The 26,336-nt window shown below is 38.4% G+C and overlaps 1 protein-coding gene across 1 annotated transcript in view; it reads left to right on the plus strand.

Moving 5' to 3' along the window:
* Window positions 1-250: 250 nt before the first annotated feature.
* Window positions 251-26,336, plus strand: part of st6galnac3 (ST6 (alpha-N-acetyl-neuraminyl-2,3-beta-galactosyl-1,3)-N-acetylgalactosaminide alpha-2,6-sialyltransferase 3) — a 59,922-nt gene continuing 33,836 nt past the window's right edge. The window contains 3 exon segments of the mRNA XM_053330280.1: window positions 251-273; window positions 1,285-1,477; window positions 8,245-8,654. Of these exon segments, the coding sequence (XP_053186255.1) occupies window positions 251-273; window positions 1,285-1,477; window positions 8,245-8,654 (626 nt within the window).

A 26,336-nucleotide genomic window follows, 5' to 3' on the forward strand; every position in this document is an offset into this window, starting at 1 on the left:
TCTGCATAATGTCAGTCAAATTGCCTTCTTGTTGCCATTGTGGGATTTTTAAGAAGTTTGGCCATTTGATGTGCAGTTTTCAGCTAATAATGATACGCTACTATGTGCCTTTTGGTTTGCTATACTTCAGAACAAGCTCTACTGAGTTTACTTTGGGTTTCTTCACCACATGCACATTTAAGCAAACTCACTGATAGATGTGGCAATTAAAGCATTAAAGATGAAGCATCACATGTATGAATACCTTAATATGGCTTCAGTTTGGTGAAGAAAGTCTGCTGCATCAGTAATTGTACGGTTATATGATATTACAATCTCCAAGATTTAAGACATTATGGAAAGAAATCCATTAAATAATGACTCATTGGTACAGAAATGTCAACTGACTGAGTAGAAAATGAACTCTTGAATCTGCTAAAAAGAAATACTCAGTTTTGTGACGTAAAATACATATATTTTACATAAATTACTTTGTTACTACTAACAAACAGTACAGTGAAAATGACAAAATCACAGACAAAATATATGAATTAAAATGCATATAAGATGTACTTTTCCTCCTATCCAGGTTTCTATGTATGCACACATACATACATACATACATACATACATACATACATATAAGTGTGTATGTATGGTTGTATGGTTGTATGTGTGCATACATGCTGACTTGTTTAGTAAGGTTTAAACATTGAGTTTAGAGCTGCTACAATTGATAATTGACTAATCGTTTCTGTCATTTTTTTTAAGCAAATATGGCAAAAATGTGCTGGTTTTAGATTTTTCTTCTTTGTCATACCAGGTAATGAACTGCATCTCTTTGAATTTCATTTGACTGTTGGTTGGACAAAAAAAGACATTTGAAGGCACAACTTTTGAAATTATAATAGCAATTTTCTCACAATTTCCTGGCATTTAACAAGAAAATAACAGGCATTTTAATAATAATAATTAAAATAATAGGAAGTTGTAAATTTGATTTTTATGGCTTCATTTACAGTCTCTGGATGTAACTTCAGGCTGTGACTACTCTTTATGTTTATTTTTGCAACTCAGTCAATAACTCTCATTGAAAGCACAGCATTGTATATTTATTGTTGTTGTACTGTATATTTTTATAGAATATATGCATTATTTTTATACACAAAAAGCATATTTGTTGTCATACAGTACACAGTATTTGTCAGTAGATTCACGATGTTGGAAAACCTCGAGTCTTCCGTTTACTCTTCAATTCAAGCATGTCGGATTTGTCATGTATTTGCTCTCTCTCTGTCCACAGAGGAAGTCTTTGATCGCCACCAGTCTGATCGTGGTGGTGTCACTCTTTGTGGTGGTGGTGAACTACGCGGAGAAGCCGTACTTCCTCCTGCAGCCAGTGTTTGGTCAGACGTTCAGCAGCCACTGGATGTTCTCCAAACAGCCATACAAAGCCTTCAAGCCTCACCAGGGCTATGTCAGCATCCCCAAACAGGAGGTGAGTGACACAAACATAGATACATGTACATGTCAGCTTTCTCACACACACAAACAGAAATACTTCTTAAAGAGTCCACATGTGAGGTAGCTATTGTACTTCAAATCATCTTATTTGTAAAAATGTTGTATGTTTTGTTAATAATATATAGTATAAGTACACACCTACGGGTAATTTAGAGTCATCGAATAACCTGACCTGCATGTTTTTGGTCTGTGAGAGGAAGCTGGAGTATCTAAAGATAACCTACACAGGCACAAGGGGAACATGCAAAATCTACACACTATTGCTGTGATGCAACATATAACTACCGCACCACTACCCACATTCGACTCAAAAATTAAAACTCAAACTAGGCTTCTTGTATATAATCCGATGTCCATCTTCTTCCAACATTAACACTATTGTGGAGTTAACCTATATGTCTGTCCTTGACCATGAAGATATTCTGTATTGTCATACTGCCTGATGAACACTATCATAAATGACTCATGTCATACTCATTGTTGAATTGAATCATTGTTCTCTGTGTCACAAGGTTGGTTGGACTAACTTACAGAAGAAATAATAATAAGTGTCATATTATTCATCTATAAAGCTCTACTATTGAAGCTTCTAAACTACGTCATATCTCTTCTCTCACATCTCTTCTTCTCTTTAAATCCATTAACTACAGTAAAAAAGTCCAGTAACTACTTAACCTTCAATACCCCTCATGTGTGCACTAATGTTGATTGAACTAGTTTCAGGTATTACATCTATCTATCTATAAATGACAGGAACGCCTGTCTGTCTGTCTGTTATTCGCATATCTCTTGAACCGTTCATCCTATTGATTTCAGGTGTCTTGCTACGAGTAAGTGCAGTGCCAAGTTCGACGTTGTTTGGATAAGAAATGTAAAAGATATAGATAAATACATCGGTAAAAGAAGCACACATTTGCTGCTGCCGCTCTAGCCGCTGGCCACTCCCACTCTCACACAGCACACTGAGCACAGCGCAGGACTAGAGTTAAGGCCAATATATGCTCAACATTAAATACAAATTGGGGATTTACCTGGGTCCATTAGCGGTGCGAAACGGCTGCGCCACGGTCTTGCTCTGTCCTCTGACCGGTGTCAACTCACACCGGGCAGCGGGGTGGAGCTTGCTCTGGGAGAGAAATCTGCCTTTAAAATGTATACAGTAATTGCGGCAGTCCAATAAAATCCGAACAAATGCCTTTGGGCTACCGTAATTACTGTAGTAGCAGCACAACTAAACGGCCCAATTTTGTTGATTTGGTATTTTTATTTTATTTTTGTGCTTATACCATGTGTCAGTAGGCTGCGTAGCCAGATGGTGTCTTTATCTGTTTGTTTTATTCGTGTTTGTTGCTGAAATACAATCGGGAGGCTGCACAGGTTGTTTTATTTTGAAAGACGGAAGTTTTATTATGCCGATTCTGTGTCTGACTTCCTGTCTAGTGCAATCTGCTCTGTTGAGCTTGATGCGATTTAGAAACGGCTCCATCAAAAATAGAAATGCTGCGGATTGATAGCGCTGTGGTGCAGAGAGCCTCCTGAGATGTGCCATGGCGCTCCTGGTGGAAATTGGACTTTAGAGAGGGCATATGGCAGTGGAGCTTTGGCACCTAAAATGTGAAATACACTCCAGACCCTCAAAAAAATGGATGAAACTGAAAACACTTTGAATAGCCCAGGCTACTTTGTAGTAAAAACACACGCAAAAACAGATTTTGCACGGGCACTGCACTAGTACCTTTAAAATGGAATGAACTGCAAACTGCCCTCGAAATTGCGTCTTACATTCCTCTTGGAGATTGTAAAGCTTTATAAAGTGATGTTTTTTATGATTCTTGTAACTGTTTTTTTCTCCTTGTTTATTGTGTAGCTTCCCGTGTTCTTGTTCTTAGATGTCTCTCTTAATCTCAATAAAACTGCCTGCTTAAATTAAGATTAAATAAAAAACAAATAAAAGCTTATAGTTTTAACATATACAGCTCAACGATTATGCAGAAAGTTATTTATTGGAGCTTTAAACCCTTTTTTGCTCAAGCCCTATTTTGAATCTCTGCTAATATGATTTTCCCACTGCAGTCTTAAGATGAAAGCGCCTAACGTTTTACAATGAGGGTTTACAGATTTGTCATATTACATTTTAAGTGTCATAAATTGCGTCATACACAGGTAACCTTTTCTTTTATGGTGCATTCATATTCTATAACCCTCCGTTAACATTAACCTGCCATCACACAGGTTCACCTCGATAATGAAGGTGTATTCAAATGCACTCATGCAAAAGCAGCACCTCCTCCAGGATTTTCTTCATTCATTATATCAGGTTGTGTGTGATGGATCTGAAAATGCCTGTTTGATGTCTCCTTGTGGGCATTATTTCTTTGTAATACCAAACACCCATGTCCGTGATCCTATTCTTCTGCCTTCAAACAGCTCTGTGCTGCATATTCCCCGCACAATTTATGGAAATTGAAATATCAAAGCCTTTTAATTCCCACCACATCACAATGTAAAAACCAAGCTGTGTGTTTGTTGTTCGGGGAGGCAGTCTGCAAAAACTGAAATTATGCTTATACTAGTGGTTATTAGGTAGTCATGCAAGAATATCTTATATATTTCACTCGCAGAGTTATATAACGTCCCCGTCTGACGGCGAATGAGGATTCACACACGTATTCTGTTTGGGTAGCGATACATCAATGATCTCGAGTTGTACTGGATGCATTGGTCCTTCATGAGAAGTGGATGCCTTATATACTGGAGGCTGATATTGGCAGATTAATGCGGAGCGTCATCCCCTGCCTCCGGAGAGTTTCATCCACACAACATGGGCCCAGAGGCAATCACGTCTTACACCAATCTCTACGTCTGCACCTCCTTCTGCTTCCAGACAAGCCTGCTTAAATCACTGCCCTCTCCCGATGGAGGTTTATGCAAATCATTGGAAAGACTGGCAGCTTCTGCAGAATTAGGCCTCTTTTTGGCTCAAATCCTCTCACCAGTGAGTTGTCTACAGCAAATTGAATGGGGCAGTGATTGGCCTGAACGTGAGTGTCAAAAGTGTTCTGCATGCCTCCAAAATTTCTGACAAAGGATGGACAGAATTGTAGAGGTCTGGTCAAGGTGATACTCTTGTGCTGGGTGTCGTAAGCAATTATGTCCGGAGTGAAAGCCTGCTATGTGAGCTGTCAGCCTCCGTTAAGCACGCAGCAACACCTTAAGAAGCAGCAATATTTCTTCCGCACAGCAAGGCAATCTCACATGATCCACAGTGAGGTGTCATTTGAGGTGTTATAAACCTCTCGCGAGCATGTATAATGCATAACCTGGTAGCATCGGAATGGTCTGCCTTATTTTCCTCATTTGATTGAGTCTGTCTCCTGGTGTGATAAATTGTTCTTGCACTGCTTTTCAGGAAAAATAGAAAACATTTGTCTTGTGGCACTTTACATTCATGCTACTGGTGTATCACAGGCCGAGACAGAGATTCAATATTTTTATTTAGACCTGAAAATGTTAAATTCAGGTCCTTTGAGACCAACATGGAGGGAATGTGCTTTTATTTCTGGTTTGCTTTGTTAAGGTTTTTTTTGTAAGTTCTTAAAGACATTAGGAAGTTTAAAACTAGTGATTTAATTATTATGGTTGCATATTACACTAAAATAGAAATCCTTGTTAAGACTTAAAATATTGTGTAAATCAGCTGTCAGGACACTTGGCTTCATTTTCACTCATTACAGAACATTTCAGTGTGGTATGTGTGATACTTTGTCGTAAGGTTTGAGCTTCTTTCTGACTGTCAGCGACTAAAAAAAATTAATGCCAGTCAGTGGAAACAATCTTTATCAGTGGTCTCTCCAGTCTTGTTGTCCCCAGCTTTAGTAGTGCAGTTTAGTTTCATTGAATCTAGCTAACGTTACTGGCATCACAGTTTATAATTTAATTGTGTTCTTTTTGTGAAATGTCATTTTAAAACGTTCTGATTATACATTATATTAAACAGCATTCTGATGAATATGTGCTCAAACACTTGAACCATATTCCACATTACTTCAGATACTCTTCATGGACCATTACGTTAGCAAACAAACATTAGCTGTGTCAGTCGGAGCCAGACAACAGTTATTACTGTGTACATTACTTTGTAAAACTAGACAGAATTTGACTTGAGAATAGCTACTAGGCTACAGCTGGCCCCTCGTCCTTGACATTAAACCTTTTAAAAGTTTTTTTAAGCTTCAAAACTGTAGAAAGACTGAGCAAAAACCACAGTTTATTAAATTAAGTAATTCTCAATTTTTTTTTTCGAAGCAATGTTTTTCCCCCAAGAGGAGCATTTTATATTAGTCTCTTGTTTTTCCAGGGGTATACAGTGACAGCTAATCAATGATTTTTTTAGGCAGAATGACCAGAGAGGCATTTTAGACTGAGACTTGGCACATTAATGTTGTAATTAATGCAGCAATTATTGCCTTCAATTAATCGTGTTTAGAGCATTTTAATGAACGTCAAGGGTAGGTTCACCACCCCAGTGCTATAATTTAATCACGGCCGTGTCCTCGACATTAAGCATGCTTTTTTAAATAACCCAATATATTTTTAACACACTCGTGCATTAAAATCTGAGGCTTTGCTGAGTAGATTTTGTACTTATCAGAGTGTGCCAAAATTATTGGGATTATGAAAGCGTGCTCTGCTTACAATTACTGCATGCTACACTGAAACAGCACCATCATGAACATGAAATTGAAGCATGAATCACAGCCTAGAGGAGGACGAGGCCATAACATTATATTGATTTACAGGATGCAGTATTCACATATAGGTCTGGAGCTAGATTCTGATCTTATAAGCAAAATAAAAAAGGTTTAACAAAAGGGCTTTATACAATTTATAGGTGATTTGTGTTCATGTGAAACTAATACTGTTCATTGCTGTTTTTATTTTTGTTAGTGTAAACTACACAAATTCTTGTGTTTTTAATTTAACCTTGTTGGAAAATCAATCAGTTGTTTACTTCAGTTCAAGTCCATCTCATTCTTCTTCTGCTCAGTATGCCACTGAGCAGCTCTACTGAGATAGCTGTGGGTTACAGTAAATGCCTTGCTCAAGGACTCCTTAGTTTACAGTCACATCCACATGTGTCTCACATGCAGTTAGCCAGGCTGTGTTCCCCACAGAGCCCAGCCAATCTGTGTGTGCTGAGAGGCGTGATGGAGTTATGAGCTGGGATGAGGGCAGCGGGTGATGATGGACGAGCTGCTGACAGCTCAAGGCTGCAGTGATGTGTGTCTCAACCACCCAGTAAATGGAGAGCTACCAGCCCAGCTCCAGGGATCATTTCTTTCCGTGACTGAATCCATACAAAGGAGGAAAAGCAATAGCAGGCAGCTCTGTTATAGTATTCCATGCAAGAATTATGTCTGATAAAGAAAAAATAGTTTCTTTTCTAAGCAGTTGATCCTGGTGGATGCACGACTATTAGTCATATATATTTGTAAACAGAGTTTACGTGGTTGTCTTGTGTGATTCTGTTTTCACCCTAAAACTCTCTGGTTTGTTGATTACACAGAACACGCAAGAGAGAGTTTCACGTTTGCCGCCTTGAACAGTGGACCAAGTTGAAGCACAAATGCAATTTGTATTCAAACCAGTGACGTTACAGTTATTCTCCATTAAGCAAATGATCAAACAGGGCTTAGTCATGACACAATGCTTTTTCTTTTCTAACTTTCTTTTGCATTCATTCACTTAAATTTAATCTCAACGCAAACCGAGCATATTAGCTTCAATTAGGTAAATCTTCCATTTTGGATTCAGAGAAGGCTTATTCCCTCCCTTGGCAAAGCGTAGCTAAGAGCAGTTATTGAAGATTCATTACAAATCCCTTTGCTCCAGTAAATTATAATAAGATATATATATACAATATATGGTAAGATAAATTACATAACTTCTTTGCCTTTCTGCTCAGAGGTCTGACATTCAATTAACTTAATCAATGTTAGTTCTGGGCACAGTGACAGTAATCTCAGGAAATAAAAAAAAATTATGTGAAGCTGTAAAACCCTGATGAATATTTTTAGTAATAATTACCAAATGCATTTATTTTATGTGCTGATCACATAAGCCCCTGCCAAAACATCACTTTAATATCATCGCACAGATATAAAATATATAACTATGGTGTCACAAACTGTAACAACATAAGATGAAAATGAAACAACATGAGATATTTTAGAGGAAAGTCAGACTTTGAGTCATTCAGTATCTTTTCAACATTTTAAAACAGTCATTGCCCCCACCCCCCCCCACCACCACCACATTTTTTACAACTCACATAACACAATTTTAGTTTTTTTTTTGTTGTTGTTGGCTGTAGATAATTTTAGAATGTGTTACTTTTTAAAAAATATTTAAAGATTAAAGCTAGAGATTATATAAATAATATGACTTGAGACCTTTATCCATTAATTTTAGACTTCACTTGAGATGTGCAGTGCAGAGACCATGTGGAGTTTAGGTTCAGTATTACTCATCTTAACGCAATGTGTGTATCCTTGACCTACTCATAGAAAATTGCCCCACGGAGCGGCTTGAGATCAATAACTTAAACCTTAAACTTGGACTTGTCTCAAATGACTTGGGACTTGACCTGGACTGGCCTTAACTGTCTTTAACTTTAGACTTAACATAAATCTGTCTCAAGTGATTTTCGCCTGTAGCTGACTTGCTTCCGCTCCTCTCCAGCCTCTGAAACTACACTGTGAGCTCTGCAGCATCGTGTCCAGCTCGGGCCAGATGTTGGGCCAGGCTGCAGGCCAGCAGATCGACCACTCTCCTTGCATCTGGCGAATGAACAATGCGCCTACACGGGGCTTTGAGAGTGACGTGGGCCGGCGAACCACCCTGAGGGTCGTCTCGCACACCAGCGTCCCCCTGCTGCTTCAGAAGCCCCAGTACTTCTTCGGGCAGGGCAATGACACAGTCTACGTTGTGTGGGGGCCACTACGAAACATGAGGAAGGACGGGAAGGGCATTGTATACAACATGCTGCGACAGGCGGCGGAGAACTACCCTCACGCACGCATCTATGTCACTACAGAGGACAGGATGAACTACTGCGACATGGTCTTCAAGAAGGAGACGGGAAAAGATAGGTGAGTCTTCTGTATTTATTTGCTACTCTTTTTGGCACAGCATCACTACTTTCCTCAGCAGACTTCCAATTTTTCAATCTGACAAATTTACCACTCAGTACTTTGACATTCACTGTTCTGTTCGCTGCTATAATATCGACCTTATCGAGGCTGATGGTCTGCTCAATGTACTGTGCTTTCCCCGTCTCAAATCCTGCCTTTGATGAGGCATTATCAAAGTGAGTTACTTAACTTTCCCCCTGAAGAAGCTCTACATGGCACTGGAGGCCATTTTCTAAAGAGAAGCTTTTATGAGAAGTCTCAGAAGCGTGCGCTGCCTGGGTTATAGACATCAGCCAAATGCTGGTCTGGGGAAAATCTGGTTAATGAGGTAGCATGATTCTGGCAGTCTTTCTAAACACCCCAGTTGCAGCTGGTCTCACATCTTCTCTGACAGCGTATTGGCACATTATGAATTCTCAACAAACTTAAATCTTTAAGGCTGCAGATCAGTAAGAGATAACCTGTAAAGCTTGCAGAATATAGGCTTTGGGAGATTTATCATCATTGTTTGCAGGGGACGTTTGGCAAGAACATTGTACGCTGAAATTGCACTCTGTAATTTAAAGACAGACCCACCTGACTGTTCCTTTTTCTATTAATTCCCCTGAGAGAACTGCAGGTTAATGACTATGAGAACCAGGCTCCAAGCTCGCTATTGTTTCCGATGAACCTCATTTCTCAAGCAAGCCACCATTCACTTCCAAAGAGCTCTACACCCCTGTCTCTCCCACATGTCATCAAGACCTCTCTTAACTTCTTAAGAGGATTAACATGTTCAGTAATAGGCATAGCATCCATTCCATTTCAGCTCCATTGTCTTTTCCTTATTCGGGATGGCAGGGTTAACACTGAATTTCATGTAGAGCATCCATATTGAGCTTGGCTCAGCTGTTCCGAAGGCCCCGCAAAGCTCAGATAGAGACGTGGGATTATGGAGGGATGCTCGGGGAGAAGGATCTCATTACAGGACATTATGCTCCTGGGGGTGATGCAGTACTTCAATCATTACTGATTGGTAACAGGGACCAAACTCGAAGTGTAACAATAAACTGCATCTTATGAATATGTGATGAGAGCTGAGAGGTTTGTCTGTATGTCTGTCTCCCTGCCTGTCCATAATTGTGTGCGTTTGTTTGAAAATTGGCTGCACATATTCCAGTATTGAGAAAAAAATAGTGTCCATGGTAACAGCCTTTTAAATTAGCCTGAAAGCTGGAATTACACTGTATATTTAAATGTAATCAGAGGGAGAGTTTCTACTGTACATCACTCCAGAAATAAACCATAGGTTTTAATGTTACTCACTGTCACTCATGGAAACTGGATTTCTGTTTTATTTTCTCCACTTACCCATGTAAAACGGATTTATCAATATCTTAAAGTCCATAGCAACATAACATACAATATTCTTAAAACACTGTTATTGGAGCAGTTTGTCTCCCTTTACCTTGTCATTTCTGTGTGTGTGTGTATGTGTATGTGTTCACTGGTTTACTGTCAGTGCTTGCTGCATGGCGTCGGGGATAATCACCAGCTTGGTGGAGATGGAACAGTGATCGAACACAACTCTAATTATCAAGATTGCTACGAGCAGCCTATGAGACGCAGCGGCCCAGCTTCAACTTGCCCGATCAGGCGGAACGCAGAGCTGGCCGACTAGCTCACCGTTGGACCGAGTAACCTCCTCTCAGTTACTGTAGTAATTAAAACGAGATGCAAGAGGATGTCAGGAAGTTTGGTCACTTTTTTAGTAAAGACCACCCTATTTCATTTTGAGTCAAATCCATGACCTGGTTAAGCTGATTTCAACTCAGAGACTGGTTGAAAAAGGAGTCAAGAATAAACCTTTTTATGAGTCACCAGCTACAGTATTTCCTACTCTACTCCAAGGCTAATTCTAAGTAGACATATGTTCACACTGGAAAAGACACATATTTACATTAACATTTAATGGTTTAAATGAGAGCAGCCACTATAAGTGCCTTTGACACTTATTTCCTTGTGATACAACAAGGTGCTTGAAGAAACATTTAAGTGCTGAGAAAACCTGACAAAAAGTCTGACAATGATTGAGAGATGGAGTAAGAGAGTGTGAAATGAGTAAATAGAGTGCTTAAAGGTATATTATGCAGGATTTGTTTGTTGCTGTTTGTTAACACCCGTCCTCTCGTTCTTGACCCCAGAGCAAGAGAGAGAGTGGTGGTTGAGTGGGCTAGAGAGTTCATAAAGAGAGTGAGCAGTGCCAGCGAAAACAAAGCTGTGAATCAGATAAATAAAACATTATTTTCTGTTTCTGTTTCAAAGCAGCTACCTTGTAAAGCACAACTGAAAACACACACCTTTACACAGCCCTGCAGGAAGGTGCTACATTGCTGGATTTAGTGTGAATGCAGAGCTTCATTCTGTCTGCTGTGGCCTCTTTGCTCTGCATTGATGTGCCTCAGACCTGCCCTCGATCAAACAGACACACAGACCTGCAGCTCTTTATACATCCGTGACACAGACAGAGAGCCAAGCGAAACAGAAGAGAGAGGCGGAAACGGAGACGTATTATATTCATCATTATGTTCTGCAGGTGAAAATTGTTTACTGAGAGACAAAACTTTTAGTTGTATGCATCGGGCTCAGCTGTCAGTGACATGTGGGGTTCAAATTCTGGTTATTTTGTCTTCTCTCTCCTCGTCCATCCGTCCTGTCATCTTCTTCAGTGAGCTTCCTCAAAAAAAGCTAGAAAGATAATCTATAAAAAATAGGCAGACAAAAAATCGAGTCAAGACAAAAAGTCTGGCTACAGCCTGAGTGGGAATGTATTTGACAGCCACTTAAACATATGATTCTTGTAATTGTGCACTGCGGCTGGAAGTTGCACATGCTGAACGTATCTGTTATCAGCACTACCTCCTGAACTGTAGCCGTTGGCTGTCGGACTGTATCGGCGCGGCCCTGTTAGCGGTGGGAGATAACAGACCTTACGACAACACAAGACTTAAATCACACTGTCACTTTGCAGCACGGCCACCTGGGCCTGCGTGACCCGGGTCTCTGCTTCCCAGCAAGACGCACCTTCATAGTGTATGTTTGTGTGTGTGTTTGCAAAGATGTGACACCTTCCCGCTAGTTCTGACATTTTTATCCCCCTAATTGACAATTTATTACAGCATGCTGTTTCTCATGCCAAAAATAAGGATTCCTCAGTATTACATTCCTTCAATCAATTTAACATTTAGAAAGTTCCTTACAACCTTAAAGGTCACCTTTTCTCTTTTCATTGGAAACAAACTTTTTTATCAGGTTTATACTATGAATGACACAATATGAACACAACATTTTCTTTAAAGGAATGTAGGATAGTTTTGGTTATTATATGAGAGTTTTCTCCACCAGTGTTTCTCTGTGTGCTCTTCTACTTGATTTGAAATGGGTGAGGCTCTGTTGCAAAAAATGGTGGAAAGACTTTTTGAGCAGCATTTGGTTGCATTTGAGTTAAAGTGTGATGACTGTTTTGGGATTGTTTGCGTATGCGAACTTCCAATTTATCAAGGCTCACACACAGAGTCCCGATGAATATCTAAGGATGTTTTTTTCTCTCCAAACATTAACTTTGTTACTCATTTAATGGATATGTATTGTTTAATGAGAAAAGCTTACATTTAAAACTCAGCTTTAGTATACTGTAATACAGTTCCTACCATCTAAACATATTCAAAGGCTTTTTTAAGCCCCCTCCACTCAAAGATGTGTTTTCCTTGTTGTTGTTCCTTGTTTCCTTGTTTTTCTCCAGTTGGATATTTGAGCTTCATTGTGCAGAATGATGTACGTGCAAAGTTCAACACTTTGAGGGTGTTTTCACATTAATCTGCCGAAGGAAGAAAAGTTTGTTTGTGAAATCTGGGTTTAAGGCGCGTACCTGACATCACAACTAGTTTGGAGCCAATTGTGGTCCAGTATGCTGCTTACACAGGTGCACATCCAGTCACAAGTTATTATTCTCAGCACATCTGTAGGTCTTAGAATATGTCTGGTGGCAAGCTTTAAATGCGTTGTTTACATCAGCTTGTTCTTCCTATTTTCCATCTTTTTATTTTGGCTCATTTTAGAATTACGTGAAACTTCTGGATGTCTGACAGCTGTTAGTCTCCTTTCATATGATAGACAATAAACCTGTCTTTATGGGCAAACACAGACAAATGACTCCAGCTGAGCTAGAAGTGACAGCACGGCACATGTCAGGTACAGCACAAGATAGAACACTACAATACCCAACTCATTACATGCATTTAGTTATAGTCCATTTACTGTACATCTGTCTACTCAGAATCTCATTTTCCTGAACTAGTCTGCAACACATACAGTGAGATTTGATGAGACTTGTCACATCTGACTCATAATTACTTTCTGTCCTATCAAGCAAAGACATCTAAAACAAGAAGACATGGATATCATGCAGCTGTTACATATTTTCATTTAACAGACAAAATCTGAAACAAACAACCAGAACTCAGCGCTTGTACTATTGTCCCTGTGTGCTCCTTGTGCATGTAGTACAGCATGACAGGCAGCTGATACAGGGGTGTGATTTTGAGTTGTCAGAAACTCTACAGGTGACCTTTAATTCAAAGAGAGCTTTAAAGAGAACACAAGTGTCATTTAGTTAGATAGCTTGTTTAATCTCAACCCTTCAGCTACCTGTCTGCTGATGATTTAGCCTCTGGGGGCAACAACTAATATTTTAGGGATTCCAGTGGAGCCAGCAGATATCTCGAATAACTGAAAGAGATACTGGTAGTGATTTCAGACGAAATTTTGGCTAATCTCTACGGACTGTAAATGGTAAATGGACTGTACTTGTATAGCGCCTTTCTAGTCTTTGCGACCACTCAAAGCACTTTACATCACAACTCATTCACCCATTCACACACTGATGGCAGGAGCTACCACGCAGGGTGCCAACCTGCTTATCAGGGGGAATTTAACCATTCATTCACATCCATACACCGTTGGCACAGCAACGGGAGCAATTTGGGGTTAAGTGTCTTGCCCAAGGACACATCGACATGTGGACATGTGGACTGGAGGAGCCGGGAATTGAACTGCCAGTCTTCCAATTGGAGGACGACCGCTCTACCTCCTGAGCCACAGCCGCCCCCGCTCTATAAACAGATACATACATATTAATGCACTTTTTTTTAACTAAGAAGAAGCTGGGTCTGAGATGGCGAGATGTTGGCTAGTGCGCTCCGCCTCTTTAGCTCTCCACACAGACTGTTAATCAGCATGCAATCACAACCAACTCAAACACGACTGGTCACCACTGTTCGGACTACAAATCGAAACCAGTCCACCTCCAGTACCAAAATCTTATCACGTTGTCTACAGATTCTCCATTCGTATGCAGATTCTGTTTATGGAGATTATAGCTCATTTACTTCTGTCTGCACTACTTTACATTTCCCCCATCATCTTGCAACACAGACAGCATGAAAATGGTTTAACATTTACATATTTTTATGTACAAAGTTTTATAGTGTCACATCTGTCTTGAAATTAAGTCCTGTACAGACATTTAAAATAAGAAGACATGGATGTGACAGTAAAACGTGTAAGATGACGTTTGTTCCAGGGATTATTTCTAAAGACTTTGGTTTCTTGCTGTTGTTGTCAGATGGGAGTTGACAGAGCGTGAAAGCATCTGTAATGTGAGAACTCAACTATGGTACAATGGAGAAAAAAAATAAAAAAATAAAACCGAGACTAAGTGCCAATCCTTTAATTTGAGCAACAATAGGTTTATGTGGTGCAATGAACTGGAAGCCAACCTTATAAAAGTGACACAAACTGAACACAACTACACAAATCATAACATCCTTAAAGCAGCAGATCTCAATGTTAGCAAGTTGGTGTTTGCAAAGCCCCCTGGCCCCCACTCCCACTCCCACTCATGTATGAACACACTGATTGTACATAAACTCTCTGCATGAAGCTTGTGAGAGAGGTTTAAATATCCTTTTATGTATTTCTTGTATATCTTTTACAAATAGTGTTCAGTTTTAGTCCACACCTGGTCCAAATATCTTTATGCTGTGTCTGTTTTAAACTTTGCTCCTTGCTGTGTAAAATGAGATAGTTGGGTAGTTATTCAGCCTTTGTTTAACAGTTAGCTTTTGATGTGATGTGATGTTCGATACTTCTGTGTGAGCCAGCAGTGGGAGATATTATAATTATGTAGATGTCTATGTGTCTTTAATGTGTTGATCTGATAAGCCTTTAGAGGATAGAGTTGTTTGTTCTGCCACACTATCCTCTAATGTCACTTTGTTATCTGAAGCTGCTTTGGTCTACACCTGGGTGCTGTCACTGTGGTTTGGTTGAGAAGAAATCCTGCTCTTAAGACTACTTGAACTCCTGACCCTTGTTTCTAGCTCAAGGTTCTTCACTGACCTTTAGGGTTAGCTGTATATATTTTAGATCCTGGACAGAAGTATTTAATAGCTGGCTGAGTGCCAACATACCAGAGAGATAAAAAGGTAATCCTAGGTGGTATGTGCTCTCTCTCTCTCTCTCTCTCTCTCTCTCTCTCTCTCTCTCTCTCTCTCTCTCTCTCTCTCTCTCTCTCTCTCTCTCTCTCTCTCTCTCTCTCTCTCTCTCTCTCTCTCTCTCTCTCTCTCTCTCTCTCAGAAATGTGACGCATTGTACTTCCCATTGTATTATTTGATTAGATTATTTCATAACCCGACAATACTCTCTTTGTGTGTTTATTGAGTGATCAATCAATTCTGCACTACAGGTTGTTCAGGGATTACTGTAATATAATACGAAAGTCACACAGGAGCACTATTGCTTTACCCACAGACAGAACAACAACTCATTTGATTTTGGCTTAAATGGCTATTTAAGTATAGTGTAGATTTATTAAAATAATGTCTGTTTTAGGCCTAAAAGAACAATAATTGATAATATTGCATTCTCATATTACAGAGTAACTGGGCCTGTTAACATGTGTAAAAACAACCTCATGGTCTGTTTTCATATCTATTCTGTTTGTAGCAGTTCATTCACTATATTTTTCTGTAATAATGGAGATTGTGTGTGTTCGCTCTAATATTGCCTTATATCAATCAGTTCATTCTTGTTTTTGGTCATGTAGCAGGAACATTATTCACTTGATGTGACAGTTTAGTGGGACAACTGGGCCTCTATTCTTGGTTTTATATTGGAGACTGCCACACAAAGATCATCTGCAACTCTGATGAGCCGTGATATTTGTTCTTGATGAATGTCAGTGTGGAAAATGTCTGTTTTAACATAAATATGTAGATCCAAAAGGAATGAATATATCCCTTGTAGCTTTTGATAGTATTAAGTATTCTGCAGCCACACACAGCCTGAATTCTTCCAGTGTGCACGATATGAAAGCAGTCTGTAATATGCTGTCAGAAAAGTTCAAAATCACCTCCAGTGTAAAATTTGAGAAGCAAAGGAACAGAAGTTTTGTTTTTTTGTTTTTTCAAATTCAGACAGGCTGAGGAGCCAAGCATAACGAGGTTATAGCAGCACTTTTCCAGATTGTCTCCTTGAATGTGCTAATAAACATCTGTCTGAACCAAGTCATTGCAAAGCACGTTCAGGTTGAGCTGATCATTTATTCAGTTTACTTACTTTTATTTGGATAGACCTTAGGGACTAAAGTGGGGAGTGTCAGACACATTTTTCTCCCCCACTTAGTCCATCTTCATGCTTTTTACTGTCCAGCCTGTGATGTGCAAAACCACATGTATTTTTTACCTAGTAGCTGTATCCTACAAATACAAATAGCTGTGCATCACATGACACTATGGAGTGGATATGCTATTAAATGCACCAAAAATAATATTAAAATAAATATAGGCATTAATTAATTGATATTTCTATTGTTTCCTTTGCATATAAATTCCCATATGTATATACTTTCCCAATTATTTACCATTTTATTGATTCATTAATTCATTTTTAAATGTATTTATGTATTTATTTCTGTATTATTTCCCCATTGCATTTTCCCCCATTCATTTTCTGAAACATATTTATTCCTGTAATTCTTTTTCACTTTTTCATTATGCAAATAAGAAAGCTGTCATGGGGGCAACTTTTCACCTATTGGTTGAACGACATCTGAGTGCATAGATGACTGTGTGGGTGTCTGGAGTTGAGTGATGGGAAACATTAATTCTGAAGGACTGAGTTAACAATTTGAGTCAAGCATATAGACGGCAAGAGCTTGGAAAATATGTGTCACTGAATTTACACTTACTGTCAAATGAGACAAGAATTAGCTCCAACTCTCTCTGTTTCACTCGCTCTCTTCTTAACATCCTCCTCCTGCTGCTGGGGATAAATTAACTTAAATTAGCTGCTGGTTGTTTTAGACACAAGCCTGACAGCAATAAATAAATAACTAAATTTAAAAATAAATAAATTGATTAATAAAAATGAAAAATAAATACAGAGCCAAATCAAATCAAGAAACAAATCAAATTGTATCAATTAATCATTGCCTTCATTTATTTTTAATATTATTATTGGTGAATTTAATGGAATATTAATTCATTTATCATCATTTTTTAATTTCTTTATTTATTTTTGATTTTGACATTTTCAGTCCTCCATTTCACACAGGTGCTTTATCTGTTTTCAGTGAAAATCTTCCACTTTTCTTTTCTCTGTCCATGAGCTGCTTTTTAATATCCTTTGCTATGTCATGAGTCTGCTGCCTCATTGTGTTATTTGAAAGCAGAATATAGTCTCATTGCAACGGCTGGTGGGTGGATGAGGCTCTTAGCAGTAGTGTGGGGCTTTTTGATTGAGCCACCAGAAATGCCACTTCATATGAACCTGCCAGGGCCTTAGCAGGGACTGTAGTGTGATCCTTCACTGCTGCCTTTTAGCTCTGTGGTTCTCCCTCTTTCTGTTGAAAAATCTTTAACTTCTCGTTGATGTGAGAGGTGTGTTTCATTAACAAATGTCTCTTAAGTTGAACTTGTTTTAAGCTTTCATGTGCAAGCACTTCTGAACAAATAACACACTGTGGATATTGCAAGTTTTTTTTTAGCTATGCTTGTAAATCCACATTGTAAAAATTCAGGGTGATATATCTTAAGCTTTTCTCAGTTGATGATGCTGCTGAACTTTCAAGTGACTCACCTTCAGACACTGCCTTTCAGCCTGAGTCTTGAGCATAAATTATTTTTGTAAGGGAGTCACAGCTTCATAGTTGTTCCATATGATATGTAGCTGACTATAGCTGCTTAGTTAAGCACCATGCTATGACACAAAATCACCAAAATGCAGAATCAGAACTCATGTGCATGCACACTTTGACTCTTAAAACCACGCTCAATAAAACCTGTTATAAGGAAAATTACACTGGTGCAGGTGATGTAATGTAATAACTGTTCCCTAGTCTAAAACATTGCATTTTTTCCCTCCACAACCATCTGGCGATGCCTGAAAATGATTTCTCAGTAACAGTCAGACGCAAGAACCAAAAATGGATGTTTAATCTGCAATTCATCAACAGTTGTGAGTCAGTCTAATCTTAGATGAACTTAATAGCAGATGCTCCGCTCTCGCGGGCCTCCAAATATGCAGTGAATTTTATTTTAATCTGTTTTTATTAGCGTGAATGTCACGGCTGTGTAATCATGCTTCATAATCTCTAGTCGTCCACTTAAAATGAGTATAAGTACCCCCGGCAGTCAAGGTTTACTCATCCTAAAATAGTTGAGGCTTAAGAACGAAACACCATTCAGTTCAACAGCTCCTCCGTGTAATAATCTTGGTCTAAGAGATTTTGGTCAATATTTGTGAGTGTGAACAGCTCTTAGGCAAAGTCATGTGTTGTAGCGTCTTTGTGAAGTTGTTTGTCAGAAACGACGGGAGCTGCTCGATAGAGATTGAATTGGAAAAGACGGAAGAGAAGAAAGGCATTCATAAGGATTTCTGGTTTAAAACAGACAAAACCCTCTATTGAAAAAAAGCTAACATGGATATAAATTCCCAAACGAAACTAGCACGCCGTCTTCTCTTCATTGTCTGTGGAGCAACATGCTGTAAGTTTTGGCTCCACAGTTCCTGGCTTTTAAAAATCCAATGTCCAAAAATCTGATTGAACTGAATTATTACAAAAGAAAGCAGCGCAGTGGAATTCATTTTCACATTCTCACAAAATACAGTTGTAGCGAAAAGGTTATGAGGCAGAAAGCGCTGTTGGCATTCTTCTCATTCGGCAGGACAAAGTTATAAAAGTTGTATGATGCACCACAGCTAATGAGCTATCTTCTTATAGTTTGGACTCACTGGTTATCTCTGCCTCAAAGGTCAGTTCTTTTAAGATGGTTTGAAATTGGTGAACCCTATCCAAAAGAACAGTGCTTCCCTTCATCTCTGCTAGCATATCTACATATCTACTTTTATAAATATTCTTAAGAATAAGTCCTTAAAGCTTCACCAGACATGTTTTCGTACATTGAGACCCCCCAAAAGCTGGAAAAAATAATTAAAAATTGTGAGACTGGTGCAAACAGGAGGCATTTATATTTTTTGTTTTTACATTTCTTTCTTTCAGTTTAAGTACCAATACTTCTTTCTACTGAGTCCTAAGAGTATACATTGAAAACAAGCAAATGAAACAAACCTTTGTAAACCTGTTCAATTGAGCGACCAGTCCAGCGTTTTTGGCTGCAGGGACTTTCAGGACATGTGGATCTCATCTCTTGAAAACCTTTGCTGCTCGTCTCCATTAGGGACCGATGGTCGAGTCAACTCTTGAATCTCTTGAATCTTGAGCTCCACTGAAAACTGAAATCAGATTATATAGCTGCTATACTATAGCTATACTATTAGCTACAGCAAATACTGAAACATAACATACAGAAACGGGCATTAGCTTTTTAATGTTGCACAAGAAAGACAATTGCATTTAAAAGATGTATTAATTTTCACTTAACAGAGATGGGATGCTCTTCTTTGTAGTAGCCTCAATTCATGCGTGCTTTTCCATTTAAAACAAAAAGTGTGTTATTCACATAAAGCAGCTGGAAATTGTTGGCTGACACTGAATTATTCCAACTCAAGGTGAAGGAATGTGACAGAAAGCACCATTCACTGAACTTGGTTGATGCAATCTGCGTTCAGATGTGGTTGAGAGCAGCCACTGGCTTCAATGTCAAATGACTCTTCACCGGTGCACAGACTGTTGTTTGCAGGGAGCGTAATACGGGACTGTATCTATAATTGCTTTGTGTATTGATGTCAAGAGAAGAAGAAACCATAGATAGCAGAAATGTTGCTGTTGGCCCATGTAGGAGATTGAAACACAATGTTTGCAGCATCACCACATAACTGTAATTTCATGCTTATCACGGCAAGCCGTTCAAAGAGAAAAGAGAGTAAGGGGATTTATTGTGTTTCTCACCACATGCAGCTGTGATTCCAACTGTATACAGACTTAAAAATCAGCACTGAGCTTGTTGCTCTTCATCCAAACCAAGAATTTGTCACTGAGCGAGCGTGTAATGACATTACATTTCTGTGTTGAAAGCTTGTAATTGCTGTGAAATTATCTTATTAAATGAAGCCACTGGAAACTGGAAACGCAAATAACCCTGGCGTTCTGGGTGGCTGTTCCTCGGGTCAAGACAGGTCAATTCAGAAGAACAGGAATGTGATCGCAGCGTCCTCTCGCAGAGGAAGAGAGGATTAGCAACTCATCATTTTCTGTGTTCTTGCGACCTCGTCTCAGAAGGAGAGGAGCAAACTGTCAGCTGAAGGCGAAGTGCAGTCTTCCTTAATGTCCATTTGCATTTATGTCCTAATGATATAATGACACTCTGAGGATGTTAGCAAAATTATTAGCGAGGGAGAGACATCGGGTGAGTCGTTGGATTTCCATTTGGAATGTTAAGAAGGCGGAAATCCTTTTAACCTCCATCTTTGATAAGATCAGTTTTTTTAACAACTGCTGTGTCATCTGTATATACAGCATGAGTCAAAGGTTTCAACATACTTTCCCATTCTCTTAAATGAAAAAGTATGTCCAAAGTTTTAATTGGTACTGTACTTATAAAAACTTTGCAGACTTCTCTTGAATGATCTAGTACTAATGAAAACTATTGTCAAAACTATTCATTAACAATAGTCTTATACATGGTCTTATGTACATTATATGGCCAAAAGTATTAAAACACCTTAACATTATTCCACAATGGGAATGTTAAGCATCTTACTCCCAAACCAAGGGCATTATTATGTTCTGTAACAGCACACCACAAGAGATTTGCTTCCATTCGCCCACATGAGCATTAGTGAGGACGAGCGCTGATGTCTGGTGATAAAAGGGGGATTTGTAGATGTGTGTTAAGTGGTAGCTTTGGAGCCTACGCACAAAGCTGCTGTAGCTGATGTACACCTACTTAAAAAATGCATGGATGTATTAAGAGGGCTCTGTACGTACGGTGGTGCCACTCATCCTTGCTTCCAGTTTTTTACCAGAGCCACATATCATTACACCCTGAACTTCAAACCAGGTCAAATACTACACTTTATATTATGAATTTGAAGGTTTTACTATGTATGTGTAAAACATTCCCACAGCCTTTAAGAGTGATTTTTAAAGTTTGCAGCATTTTTTTGGTTTATGTGTCAGGTGAGCAGTTTTCAGATCATTTAAGCATGATCCAGATTATGTATGTATAGTCAAGGTGGTGCTATCAATGGGTAAAATTAGTTCCTGAGATTAGTTCCTCTGGTTCCAAAGTACCTCAAACCTTTGATTGAAATGGAGCTTTGGACGGTAAACTGTATCTACTACAAGAATTAATCCCAAACAACAGGTGTGTCAACATATTTTTGGCCATATTTACTTTCATCTCACATTTCATGTCTGATTGGATTTTCTGCTCAAGTGAGTAAATAATTCAGAAACAGGTCTGCAGTAGGAAGACAGCCAAGATTTTTACCTTTATGTCACCAACAATTTTGTCACACAAGATGACTCCTTTTTTGTCATACCTCATTTTAGAAAAATACATATTGGTACATTTTGGAGTCTGTCCATGGTTTCTGGCATTTCTGAATGGAATCTACTCTATGCAGTCTTTACTAACAAAATCACGTCCGGTTCACATGAATCACTTATTCTACCAGCTGGGCAGTAATGCAGGTAGACATGATGGTTAGCCCGCAGCCACAAAAGCAGTAAATGCATTTTCTGCTCGGCTTTGTGGCGCCCGATTGAATAAGCTCCACTGGGCTAAATCTCACAAACACACACCTGCATCGCTAGTCATGTAGAAACCCATTCCCATCTAATAAGCCTTATTAGTTTAAATGCCTTTGCGGCTTCAGAAAAAATAACTCCAGAAATAGATAAAGTAGCCTCATAACACAGAACTCCACAGTGTGTCAGTGTGTATTTAAAAGCGTCTGCGCACCAGTTTCTCCAGGATAGTTCCTTGCATAAATATGCTTTTTATAAGAGTTATATTTACCCTTTAAAGGACCATATTGGGCTTATAAGGCACGAGAAGATTAGATAAACTTTTATTGGGCCCTATTGGAAAATTATATGGCTGTAGCAGCAAAAATGTAATATGATTCAGTGGAAGAAATAGAAAACCGACACTTAGAACATGCAGTAGAATATAAATTATGGCATTACGAACAGGAGAAACAACAGGAATACTAATATAGAGAAGCAATCAAAGCACAATAGAAAACATTTTGTTTTTAATGACATTTCCCAATTTATATGCACAAAAGTAAGTAAATGGACAATAAATAGAAAAACATTACATGAATTCAGCATTATTCAGTGATATGTGCAGAGTGCAAATATACTAATATATAAATATAAAATTTGAGAACAGTAATGTGAATTTCCAGCACTACGAATGGTCTGCAAATATCTTTTGTTTTCACATAAATCACAAAGTTTGGGGTTTTTTTTGAATGTGTGAAAACCATTGCTGCGAAACAGCAATTAATGTGATTCTGACTATGAGCTAGTAGTTGAGGTTTTGTGTCTGTGTGTGTGTGTGTGTGTGTGTGTGTGTGTGTGTGTGTGTGTGTGTGTGTGTGTGTGTGTGTGTGTGTGTACGAGCCGGGTGTTTTGCCGTGAAGGTGAGAGCTTGAGAGAATGTGTGAAATGTAAAATGCTGTGGTCAGGCATGAAAATGTTTCACAGGTATCCTGCTGTAAATTTTTACCACTCTTTCTCTTTCTCATCCTCTTTTTCTTTTTTCTCTGGCTAGTGTTTGACATTTTAACTACAGCAGGTGCAGAATTCGAAGTCTCCCAATAGAGCAGATAATTCGCTCTCTCTACATGTGTCATGGATCCTCTAACACCTTCTGACTTAAACAAGCTTTTTTCTGATGTTTAGGATGGCTAAACACTTGTTTCTTTATGCTTGCTGTCCTGTGGAATTACAATCAAATAATCTGCAGAATAGACCAGAACATAAAGGGAAAGATATGCAGCTTCCTACAAAACTTGGGGCATCACTCACTCGGTAATGTCAAATGTTGCACTTGCTGATGCGAGCCGGACCATGATGGATTTCTTGTGAGTGTCCAAAGCCAGAAGAAAGAGTGTAGCAGCAACGCTCTGTGCAGCATCAGCTGTAATGCATCCTGTCACTGATGTTCTGTTATATGTTCTGCTCTAAATTGGATGTGAACTAGTCACTTCAGATTACAGTTGTACATCGCTGTGTGAAAAGGGAAGCAATCACCTCGTGGCAGCAGTATTAAAATCTCCTTGTAAAATTGTCAAGCCCTCATCTCCCCAAACTGAGAAACGGCTGCTCTCTGGAGTTTCAAATAATAATTCAGCCTCAAACACAAGCTTTCAGGGTTCCTTTCAATCAGTGAACTCAACTCATTAAAGCGCACACTGGTCAGCTTTCAATGCAGCTTGCAGAGATTAATACACTTTCTGCATTCATCAAGTTTTTACCATATTATACTCTGCATTTAGCTACATATTCTGTCTTTAACACTACGATTCTGTTCATTGTTCAGAATACGTTTCATAGCAACAGTTTCAAATGTTTATATTAATAAAGGTACAAAATGTTAGTTGATGATGAGAATGAAGATTTTTTTTAAAAGCAAGCGTCTCTATTTACAGCACATGATGGAAATACTCAGATCCTTCAAGTGAAAGCAGTAATACTATAGTATACAAGCAAGAATGTTCACTAAGTATTCTTATTAAACTGTACTGTACATAAAGAATAACAAAAATGAAATAGCTATTTTACAGAATGACTCCTTTAAGAGTGTTATGTTATTAAATATATCCTATTATTTATTTATATCCTACTATTTAAGTATTATTGATACATTAACATGCAAGCAGCTTTTTTGATGTTGTAGCTGGTCATAGTGGGGCTAATTTAACAAATATTGTTTAATGTTTAACAATGCATCATATTTTAGACGTTATTTACATGATTTGTATGTAAAATCCTAATCTGCAACTAATCAGTAATTATAGCTGTAAAATAAATGTAGCACAGTAAAAAATACAATATTGCAATATGAAATTTAAAGTGTCATAATGAGTAATATTGTACTATGTAAATATGTCCTGCACATCAATATGTATATTATATATTTGATAAGGAAACTGAATCTGTGTGAGACTTGTCATTGGGTAAATGTGTCAAATTAGTGAATGTATTACATGCTAAAGGAAGAATAATCACTTCATTATTTCGTCTGTCACACCTTTCAGATTTCTGATTTGTGTGCAGCACCATTTGCCTTCTTCATAATGTGGTGTGATGAACATGAAAATGTAAAATCACGGCAGCGTGAGCTTTAAGCCTCCTGTAAAACCAGGAGCGGAGCTGCATTGTCGGAACAAGAGGGGTTTTGCATATTAAGGTCGTAACACACTGCTTTGTGTGACGCCATAAATCTTCTTCACTGTAAGAGAGGGGACCTGGTGTGGCTTAAGAGCAGCCTGAACAGTCTGGGGAGAGCTTCATAGTACCGTGGTCATTGGGATTACTCCCTATTGTGACGCTAGAGAGGAGGCAGCTCTAAATTATTCAGCAGTACAAGTGAGATTAATTGATTATTGAGCTCTAAATCAATGATAATCAGTAGTTCTGTGTGTAATTCTGGATCTTAGGTCTTTGTCTTGATCCCTGTCCCTTGAGAAATTGCTTAAGATTGTCCTCATCTGTTTTGCTAATCCTTGGTTTTTACTCTCTTGGTCTTGAGCAGGCATCCCATTAACATGTTAAACAGGCAGCGGAGCTTTCAATTTCTGACACTTACCTCAGACTGTTTTTGTACTCGCTCTATTATTGTGTGATTGACTTTTCTTTTTCTTTTTTTTTGAGTCACTTTTACCAAACCTATTCAGACTCCTGTTCGTAAACATTCACCATTTGTTACTCTACTTCTTCTGCCAAATAAATCTTCATAAACAGTTTATTGGTGTTATGCTATGGCCGCTGAGTAAAACAGGGCACACCGCAAAATACTGTCAGGCTGAAGGCCTTCATTGTTTCAGGGCAAAGACTATAAGGTGTTATGCAGTCTTATATCAGGTGTTGCTGACTAAAAACCTCTCAATCTGCATGAGGCTTTAATTTCCAAGACACTATACTCTTGTTGAATAATACATAAATCATACTGCTCTCCTTTAGCAAAACAAATGCTGCTTACTCCTGTGAAGGGACTTTAGGTCTTCATTGTTGTCGTGGAGACTGATGGGATTCTTTTACCCTGTGCTGTGTATTAACACTTTGATAAGTGGAGCTAATAGGCTTATAAACCATGAAGTTCAGGTTTATTTTTATCAAGATATTGTTCTCTGAACTGCAGAAAACTGTTGCTTGATTGAAGAGAAACATTTTCATTTTTGCTTTAGTAAATAGCATTGATGTATAGCTCTTGAAGTATAAATTACAGCTGAATATAAACATTGCTTATTGCTTGATTCATGAAACAATGGCTTGTGATGTCTTCATATTGTTTTGAATTACTGCTCAAAACCCAAAGATATTTATTCAAATGAAAAAAGGAAAAGAAAACAGAAAAAACTGACATTAAAAAAGATGGAACCGGTAACATTTGCCATTTTTAGCCATGTTAGCAGAATATTACAGAATACACTAGTAAATCTTACAGATTTGTTCTTTTCTATCGTCTTCATTATTTCACAGTACATGTATGTCTTTATTATTGCATATCAATATGTAATAAGGTAATAGGTAATTGTATCAGAATACATTTTTTAAAGTAACCCTCCCAATCCGGTTTATAGTCTTTTAAATATTATATATGGTCATATTGTGAATGAAGGATCTATTTTTCAGTTTTGTTTGTTATATTATTCATTCAGTTCTTAGCTTTTGCGTAGAGGTCATCAGACAGTCAGGGCAAAAACAGATGTAATCATTTGAGGCTCTAATTCAGTTTCTGATGCTTTTTAAAGTACTTTATTATAAAAGAAAAAATACTAGAGAACAATGCAACCAAACAAAAATAAGCAGAAAAATGGATGTTATTATTGAGCTTTGCAATCAAAAAAGGGTAGCTATGCATTCAGTTTTGGTATGGTGTAGAAGAAAAGGGCTTGTTGTTG

This window comes from Scomber japonicus, chromosome 12, assembly GCF_027409825.1.
Source record: "Scomber japonicus isolate fScoJap1 chromosome 12, fScoJap1.pri, whole genome shotgun sequence".
Lineage (NCBI taxonomy): Eukaryota > Metazoa > Chordata > Actinopteri > Scombriformes > Scombridae > Scomber > Scomber japonicus.